Source organism: Elephantulus edwardii, unplaced genomic scaffold (assembly GCF_000299155.1).
Source record: "Elephantulus edwardii isolate Elephantulus edwardi_28Jun2011 unplaced genomic scaffold, EleEdw1.0 scaffold00077, whole genome shotgun sequence".
NCBI lineage: Eukaryota > Metazoa > Chordata > Mammalia > Macroscelidea > Macroscelididae > Elephantulus > Elephantulus edwardii.
The window spans coordinates 10,382,720-10,392,409 of NW_006399827.1; the positions used below are offsets into that span (position 1 = coordinate 10,382,720).

The 9,690-nt window shown below is 40.2% G+C and overlaps 1 protein-coding gene across 1 annotated transcript; it reads left to right on the top strand.

The window, feature by feature from the left end:
* The first annotated feature begins 1,479 nt into the window (after positions 1–1,479).
* Positions 1,480–9,428, top strand: SNF8 (SNF8, ESCRT-II complex subunit). The gene is made up of 8 exons (XM_006889329.1): positions 1,480–1,590; positions 1,920–1,970; positions 3,361–3,499; positions 4,437–4,541; positions 5,609–5,681; positions 7,043–7,184; positions 8,191–8,265; positions 9,291–9,428. The coding sequence occupies exons 1-8, from the start codon at positions 1,537–1,539 to the stop codon at positions 9,426–9,428; spliced, it is 777 nt and encodes a 258-aa protein (XP_006889391.1). The 5' UTR covers positions 1,480–1,536.
* The last annotated feature ends 262 nt before the right edge of the window (positions 9,429–9,690 follow it).

Sequence of the window (9,690 nt, forward strand, 5' to 3'; positions counted from 1 at the left end):
CGCAGGAGGGGAAGACCCTCTATGAGATGGATTGATTTGGTGACTGGGGTAATCGGGATGGGTGTGTCAGAGGCGGTGCGGTTGGCGCAGGATAGAGCAGTGTTTAGGGCTGTTGTGCATAGGGTCACTATGAGTCGGAAACGACTCGACAGCACATAACAACAACAACAGTTTGGTTTGCACAGGATAGAATGGCATTTAGGGCTCTTGTACATAGGGTCACTATGAGTTGCAAGCGACTCAATGGCACATAACAAGAAGAAGAAGAAGAAGTTTGGTTTATTCTGAAGTATGTCATCTTGTGGTTGGCTATTTTAAATGGTATGGCTTTTAAAAAAAACAACCCCACAACAAACCCAACACACCACACCCTTTATTTTATTGGCATTTTAATTAAAGACTACAGAATATTTGGATTTTCATTCACTCATTGTTGCACATTTCCCTCCCTCCTCTTCCCATCCCCCTCCCCAGTGCTGCAGTTATGGTGCCAATCTATCACCAACCCTCCACCTTTGCAAGCATGATGTCCCTAAAGATTGGCCATATACTTGCAGTGTTCTGCCAAGTCAGAGCCAGTTCATAGCTGACCCTCCAGCGGGTTTTCTGAGGCAGTAAGTCACTCAGGAGGAAACTGTCCATCTTTTTTCCATGGAGCAGCTGGTAGAATAGAATATTATGCCTTTGAGTTGGCAGGTTTAATCACTGAACCACTCTGCCACCAGAACTCCTTCAATTCCTCTAGATTTTAAATTTGTTGGAGTATGACTCTTCCTTGTTGCTGATTGCCATCAAGTGGAGCATGACTCATAGCGACCTTATGAACAAAAGGACTGAAGTTCTTTATAACTATCGACATTTATTAAAGTTCATAGTTTCCAGAAGCACGTTGTTTAGGAAGTGGATACCACTCCTATTATTCTGAAATTATCTTTTTAATTTCAGTTGGTGTTGCTTCTCTTGTGACATCACTCATTTTATTTCTTCCAGGTATGCTTTCTTCTTTTCATTTGTTAATTTGCAAAGGGCTTGCCGATTTATTAATCCTTTTAAAGAAACAACTGCTAGTCTTGATTCATTTTTTAAAAAATTTTCTTTCTTCTGGAGACTAGAGGTTTTGCTTGCTGTTCTTTTCCTAACTGTCAGAGATTCTGGGTTAAAATATTTATTTTGGTTCTAGTTTATGTTCAGTAGAGGATTTTCAGTGACCGAGAGTGCGAGGTGACCAAGCAGGTGAGATGAACGGGTCAATACAACAGTACCGAGAGCTCCGAGTTCGCAACAAGCTGGAATGAACACTGTTATCTGCACCTTCTCAGCCTTTAGAATTTGAGGAGTTTGGTAATTTGCAAAAAGGGCAGTATCCAGCCATACACACTAGGAGACCTCCAGCCCAGCGGCAGGAAGTCGGCGCGTAGCTTCCGGCGCGAGTAGATGACGTCGGTCCGGGTTTCCGCGTTGGGGAGCCGCCGGCGGATCCCGGGACGCGGATACCCGGGTTCCCGGTAGCCGGCGGCCCGGGGGCCCAGGGCCGGGATGCATCGCCGCGGGGTTGGAGCCGGCGCCATCGCCAAGAAGAAACTTGCTGAGGTGAGTAAAAGGGACGCAATCAGCAGCTCACTTTTTACCCACGAAGACTGAATTTCCTCGGAGCAGAGCTCTGCAACCTGAAGCCACTTCCCACCAAAGCCCAAGACAGGCTTCTCCAGCTCCCGGTCACTTGGGATTCAGCATCTCTGAAATTCAGAAATCTTTCCCCCTCACTTTTCCTGTATTTGATTAGAGGCTCATGGTCCATCCTACCTCTTCTTAAAAAAAACTGTTTGAGATAGAGACACTCCTTCAAACTTGAGCGGTAGTTGCACCAGTCGCCGCCTTCAGTACCCACGCTAAACTCATACGGGTTTTTTTCTGTGCAGGCCAAGTATAAGGAACGAGGAACTGTCTTGGCTGAAGATCAGTTGGCCCAGGTGAGTCGGTGTGAAGACTTCAGGAAGGAGGGGAGACCCACAGGGCTGGAGAGGACATCATAGTAAACTGCATTTGTTTGGATTGAACGAAAAATGCAGTGTTAGAATAAAGTCTGGACTGTTGAGACCTTTTGGGTAACTAGCTAATGATTTTTTGATTGCCTGTATACTGTCCAGGAAATTGTCTATAATCTTTGCCTTGTTCAGTCCTTCGGTAATAACAAGAGGAAGAGACTTTATTATTCATAGTTGGGAGTTAAGTGTACTCAAGTGTTAAGTAGTTTATGCAAGATTACAAAATTATAAGTAGTAGAGTTCTTTGATTGACGTCTTTTGGGACTTTTAAATGCCTCATATTGCCCAATTTTAATTTTTTATTATTATTAATGAAAGTTTACAGAAACTTTGGATTTCCATTCATTCATTGTTGCTCTTTTCTCCCTGCCCAACCCCCCCCATTTCTGAAGGTGCTTGTCAGAAAAGTGTAAGTGATGAGAGTGATTCTTGCACACAGTTTTCTTATTAAAATCAGTTACTGAATAATTCTAAGGAACAGGGTTCTACCATATATTGGGTTCCCAAGAGTCAGTTTCAGGTACTTTTCAGAAGCCTACTCCTTTGGGAAATAGCATTCAGGAACCAATTGAAAAAGGTAATGTGGAGTTTTCTAATCATGTTATGTGAGAAAGGGTAAGGAATGTTGGACCAGGAATGGTTACTTTTGATGAGGCAGAAGTTAGGAATAAACTAAATAAACTCAACTCACAGCTCAGAACTGACTCTTAGCTAACCCTTCATTGGGGTTCCAAGGCTATAAATCGAACAAGAGGAGATTGCTCAGCTTTCTGCATTGGGCCACTGGTGGATTTAAATTTCTAGAGAGACTATGTTAATAAAAACAAAGTGCCAGAAAATTCCCCAAATGGTTTGGAATGCTAATCTGGTAGATCTGGTAAGTGACATCCTACTAGGGATCCTTTATCTGTAATGAACCCTCAAAGAAAGCATAACAACCACTGAGTTCTTCATTCATGTCAGCTTTCAGATCCCTCCCATCCTTTCTGTACTTGGAGATTTCCATAGTGTGGACACTGTATTCTCTTCCCTCATCGTTAAGACAAATAGATTATTACGTGCACATTCAATTTAGTAAGTTTTTTGGGGGAGAGAAAGAAAGAAAAGCACCATAATAGATGTGTTCATTGACTGTTAGATGTGTCGTGATTTTAGAACAGACACATAAGAAAAAATGTATTTTATCTTTGTGGACACAATGCAACATTTCACCTCTGCCAGAAGTTTTTTCTTGCCCCCCCGGGGTCAGGGACCTATTATTGTTATCTGATTACTGCCTGGGCCAGACCGCCCTAACTTCTTGTCCATCCTGTAGATGTCGAAACAGTTGGACATGTTCAAGACAAATCTGGAAGAGTTTGCGAGCAAACATAAGCAGGAGATCCGCAAGAATCCTGAGTTCCGAGTGCAGTTCCAGGACATGTGTGCCACCATTGGGGTGGATCCTTTGGCCTGTAAGGAGTTTTCTCTAGGAGTCCATTATTCTCAAAATAGTTTCTGAGAAATTGATGCTCACCTGGTGGTCATCATCACCATGTGGGCACACTCTGAAAGAAGTGCTTACAGGGAGATCAAGAGAATGTTGTCTTTTAAGAGAGTCAGAATCAACCCACTGATAACTGGTTTTTAGTAGAAGGGCTAAGACATCTGTCTACATCTGCAGTCAGTGTGATGAGAAAGATGGAAAGGGTGGAGTGTAGACTGAGTGGTACATGATCTTCAGTAGAATTTTTCCTGGCACTTTTTTTTTCTTCCCACAGAAAAATATGTAATTTTAGCACAAGAAAATTAATTTCAATAAAAATAGTTTGCTGTCCAACAGAAGAAGGAAGTAGGCATCTCCTGGTCTTGTTCCATAATTGGAACATTAACTATATTTTTGTAGAAACTTTCCTCATATTGGTAAACCTTTTTTTATTTACATATACATAGGTTTATTATTACGATGACTACTTTCTGACCCTCCCTTTGCAGTCAATAGAATATTATCTTCAGTGAATTTTTTTAATGCCACTTCTTTATAACCTTTCTTTTATTAGGTTTTTAAAGGCCATATCTTCTGTTACATATTTCACTGTATTCTGTGGGACAGAAATAGTATTTTTATAGTATCCTGAGCCCAAATTAAGTGGGAAAAATCAACTGTAGTCATTTAGTACAATCTCAGCCATATGGAAGTAATTTTTAGATTGCTGACCCTTTGGAACTATCTGAGCCTGTTCCTTAGCAAGTGTTAGCAAAACCCCAAGTGTTTCAAGGATCTTGCATAGCAGATGGAGTAGAGTGACTTAGAGAAGACTTTGCATAGGACAGATGTTTTAATCCAGCTTCATAAAGAAAGAAGGGACATATATTAATGAGGAACCTGGTTTTTATTTTTCTGTCTTTTAGCTGGAAAAGGATTTTGGTCTGAAATGCTAGGTGTGGGGGACTTCTATTATGAACTGGGTGTCCAGATTATTGAAGTGTGCCTGGCCCTGAAGCACCGAAATGGAGGTATGGTTGGCTAGATCTTGTGAACTGAGCTTGGACTTCTCTAAAAAGGAGAAAACCTTGAAAGATTGTCCTTTCCAATTTACAGTGTACAGGCCTATGAAGTCTTAGAAGCTAAGTATGTACATCTTAGTTATTTGGTTATTTGATGTAGTTGAATCCTTGGCAGGTCTCTGTAGCCAATGGAATTGCTTTAAATGATTGTTTCTATTTCCCACAGACTTAGTCTAAAAGGTCTAGTGCCTAGTCATTACAGAAAATATTAGGAAGTAGGAAATTGGCTTTTATCCTTGCTCTACTACTATGTGTTGGTTGTGATTTTCCCATTAATCTTGCCTTGCCTTTCTGATGTACAGCAGTGCCAACTTAAGGTCATAGTTACCAAAAATATGACCTCAAAATTGGGCATGATGGAGCTCTGGTCGCCTAGTGGCAAGAAGCTGCTCTGTAGTCACAAAGGCACATGGTTCAAATCCACCAGATGCTCCTCTGGAGAAGGAGGGGCAGAGTCTCCTCCTGTGCTAGTCAGATCCGACTTGACACAAGAGGGAAAAAATGGGCATTAAGTAATAAGTAAATTGAATGTTCTGTTACTCTATATTGAAGTTAAGAAGAAAGAGGAAGAAAACAAAGCAAAAATAAATAAAATTTTTAAAAAAGTAAAAGAGGGGGGGAAAAGCTTAAAAATTAGTTAAAAATGATGGACTATAAAAATGGACACAGCTTTAATGTACGAGAATATTTATAGTTTTTCAAAATGGTCTCTGAAAATCATTTTCAAAAGTCTCATTCTGGAGGGACAATCTCCTCCTGTACCAGTCAGATCTGATTTGACGGTACACTCACACACACAAGTAATAAAATAAAAGTCTCATTCTGACAAGTAAATGTCCTCCTGACTCTCAGATCTTATTTCTTATGTATAGCTAGTTATTTTTAAAGAGAAGAAGGAATTTAGGAGCTAGAACTCTATATGCTACTTGCTGGTTACTGGAAAGAAATGACTGTCCATTTTCCTATGTCGTTTCAGCCATAAAGGTAATCTTTGCTTTCTGTCCCCTGTCCAATAGGTCTGATAACTCTGGAGGAACTACATCAACAAGTGTTAAAAGGAAGGGGCAAGTTCGCCCAGGATGTCAGCCAGTAGGTCTTACCTTTTAACCCTGTGGGTGATAGAAAGGCTTCTTAAAAATCAAATGGAACTCTTTTCCCTATTATCCCTCTTTATAAGTCTAGGCTAGCTTAAAAAAAAGTTTTCATTTCAGAAAACATTGAAAATACCAAGAAATTAAAAAAAGAGGAAAACAAAAATCACCCATTGTAAAAAAAAAAAAAAAAAAAAAAATCACCCATTGTTTCTCAACTGAGAGCTCACAGTTGTTAAACACTGGTGTATTTCCAGATTTTTTTTTATGTAAGTATATATGTATATTTTTAACATAGTTCATGCTGTATACACTCTTGAGCTTATTTGAAGCAAAGGGATAGGCACCTAGATAACTGTGGAGAAGGAGGAGTCATACAATGAGATAGAAATTGACCTGGTTTTGAGACAGAATCAACTTGATGAAGGGGGGGTTATTTACTTTATAATTTCATTTTAAGGATATTTATATGTAGGTGCCAAGGAGCTAGCTTTGTATGAATCCATGGAAACCTGGAATAATCAGTGCGAATGTGATGACAAAAGATTACTAACCATACTCATTCCACATTAATTTTTTTGTAGAGGGTAAATTGGTGCATTTATAATGGATTTAATTTGCTTTTCTAGAGGGTTGGAGAAGTCTTTCCAATCTACATAAAAAAGTTTCCTTCTTGGACCTCTGGTGGCCTAGTGGCAAGAAGCTGCGCTGCAATTCCAAAGGCGCGTGGTTCGAACCCACCAGATGCTCCACTTGAGGATAGACAGTTTCCTTCTGTGCCAGTCGGATCCGACTCATTGGCACACAGAAGGGGGGAAAATGTCTTTCTTCTTATAGGCAGTGCATTCTTGAACTTTAGCAGAGTTTGCAACTGTATGCACAGATAAATGATCATGTACTGTTTTATGGGTTTTCTTTTACTTGAGTATATTGTCAACTAAAAATCAGTATTTCACTTAAAAGCCCAGCTTCTCAGCTTCTGGATAAAGTCAGAAGATCTGGCAGTGTTTGGCTTGTATTTCCAAGTAATTGGGTTGCTCTCTTTAGAATGGGCATGCATTGTCTGGTTTGCTATCGTTAATGTTACTTATGTCTGAATACATTTCACTCCTTCATATTTCCTTGTGCCTCTGTAAGGCATAATTTTCACTTCAGCTGGGTAGTTTGCATTCTATGAATAAGACAGCCTGACTTGTATACCTTTGACTATACAGGCACAATTTGGAGTTCTTTAATCCTGTCCTTTTACTAACATAACTGAGTGTAGCCATTTGAGTCTTGCCCAGGACATAACTGAACTTGCATCATTGTTAGGTTTGGTCTGCCTAAGAGTTTTTAAGCAGTTCTTTCTCACCTCAGAGACGACCTGATTCGAGCTATCAAGAAACTAAAGGCACTTGGCACTGGCTTCGGCATCATCCCTGTGGGCGGCACTTACCTCATTCAGTCTGTTCCAGCTGAGCTCAATATGGATCACACTGTGGTGCTGCAGCTGGCAGAGGTACTGGTTTGCCTTCTGAGAGAGAGAGAGAGAGTGTGTGTGTGTGTGTAGTGATTTTTGACTCTTCGGTCAGTGTGTGTGTGTGTGTGTGTGTAGTGATTTTGACTCTCCGGTCATTCATCTTTTGCTCAGGTGGTCTTAAGGATGAACTACTCAGATCTGTGCTTATTTAACAGACATTATTGATCAGCCAGCGTGCAAAGCTCTAGGCTAGGCTGTGGAGGTACAAAGATGAGTAAGATATAGATCCCTCTCTCAAGGAACTTATACTATAGTGGAGTAGACAGACATACAGACAGCTGATATTTCCTTGAGTAAATAGTCTCTTGATTTAAATTTTATGGATTTTGAAATGTTTATTCTAGTTTGCCATTTTCTTGCTTCCCAGTATGACTTAGGCATAGACCACCTTCCACCTCAAATCCTCACCACATACTGAGGGCATCCTCTCTTCTTAATTTTGTTCTGTAAAACTAAACCAACCAAAGTGGTTTTGTCATTAGAGGATATGTAGAGTGGGGCACGACAAGAACTGAGTATCTGAAAGTTTTCAATTATGAATTTATCACCTTTCTTATCACCTGCCATGCTCCAGAGTTCTTTGAGGAGATTGGTACTTAAGTACCCAGGGTCCCCACTTCTTTTTTTTTTTAATCTTATTGCACATTTTTATTTTTTAATTTTTTTTCAAATTTAAATTTATTATTTTGGTAAAAATTTACAGAGACTTTAGATTTCCATTCATTCATTGTTGCACTTTTCTCCCCTCCCAACCCTTTGGGCCCCCACTTCTTAAGACTGAACCTCTGTCACCTGAAATCATCTCTCTTTATTGGAACTTCTAAACATTCTTTTTCTGTAATTTCTTAGGCTTAGCTCAAAGGCAGTTTCTTCTCTAAATAAATTGTCCAGTATCTTATCTTGATAAATTTTTGTCCCTGGGTGGATGCTGAGTTCTAAGAGAAAGTAATATGCTCAACTCTCTCAATTCTTATTTTTTCCTAAGAAACATGGCTACGTGACTGTCAGTGAAATCAAAACCAGTCTTAAATGGGAGACGGAGCGAGCGCGGCAAGTGCTGGTATGTGACTTTGTAATGGTCCAGAAAAACGGGCTTAACCTAGGAGAAGGAAATGGGTGGATAGTTACTACAGAAGCTAAAACCTTATTTATCTATTGCCGTGAGCATTATTGTCACACTAACAGTAACCTCAGCATTTCTGATGATGGCTCTGAGAAGGTGGGACTCACAAAAGCAGGCTTATCATCCTGACATGTATATAAGACAGGCTCCCATTGCTCCTGGGACTCCACATCACCTGCTGTCTTTCCTGGATATGTTGCACTTATAGTTGCTGGTCAGAGTATTAATATAGTTTGTCCTGAAAGAAGTAAGGAGTGAAAGATCTCACTAATTAGGATAATTAGATTATCTTAATAGCATATCAAGTATTCTAGTTTATATTCTGTAGATGTATAGCTATATATTTAATAACTTTAATGAAAGGTTGTAAAGATCCCTGATTGTTCAGTGGTTAAGTATGCTGTCATTAAGAGAGTCAGTAGTTTGAACCCTTCACACCATCTGTGGAATATATGTAGCATTCTGCACCTGTAAAGCTTTAAATAAAGCCTTAGAAACCCCATGAGGCACTTCTACTCTGTCCTATAACAGAATTCATCTGTAAAATGGGGATCATTACCAGCCTAACAATACTGCGCAGCACTAGCCAGCTGGGCCACATTTTCAGCACCATGTGCTGGGAGTACATTCTTATACAAACATGGTCTTCTTAACATCTCTGCAAAGGTTTCCATATGTCTTGTCAGTTACCAGGTTAAATCAAAGAGAGCAAAAGCAAGATTACTAGTTTGTGTCAGGGAAAATACAGCACATACCAAATAACTTGGCATTTTTCACACTGCAGGCAAAGAACAAGACCAGATCAGCCTAGTTTGGTTGTGTAAATGTGTGAAAGCACCCAAGAAGCATTAGTTTGAAAATCTCCCCGAAAGCAAAACAGGTTTAGGGATTGCTTATCTTCCTTAATATGTCTGTGGGAATTCTCCCCTTCGCCTATCATGCTTCCTGCTTTTTCTCTCCAGGAGCATCTGCTGAAGGAAGGGCTGGCCTGGTTGGACTTGCAAGCTCCTGGGGAGGCACACTACTGGCTGCCAGCTCTCTTCACTGATCTCTATGCTCAGGAGATCACAGCTGAGGAGGCCAGCGAATCCCTTCCCTGACTGGGAGTGTGGGAGTCAGCAGGCGGGGAAAAGAGGAAAAAGCTCTTGGTGAATAAAACCTGAACAATTTTTGTTTTTTTAAAAAAAAAAGTTCCATGCTTGCTTTCTTCCTTCAGTACTGTACTCATTACCCATTTTTTTTTAAAAGTGCATTCACACTGCATCTTGACTGGAGAAGACCTCATTGACCCAGTAGAAAACCTGAGTAGAAGATGAAGATAATATATACCTAAAAAACGACTTCTTTAGGCAATCTACAAGT

Bases quoted from the DNA above. Each gene is read 5' to 3' on its own strand.
- SNF8 (XM_006889329.1), top strand. From the start codon at position 1,537: ATGCATCGCCGCGGGGTTGGAGCCGGCGCCATCGCCAAGAAGAAACTT. The intron at 4,542-5,608 runs GTATGGTTGGCT...CCTGTCCAATAG, and splicing joins CCTGAAGCACCGAAATGGAG to GTCTGATAACTCTGGAGGAA. The intron at 5,682-7,042 runs GTAGGTCTTACC...TTCTCACCTCAG, and splicing joins TTCGCCCAGGATGTCAGCCA to AGACGACCTGATTCGAGCTA.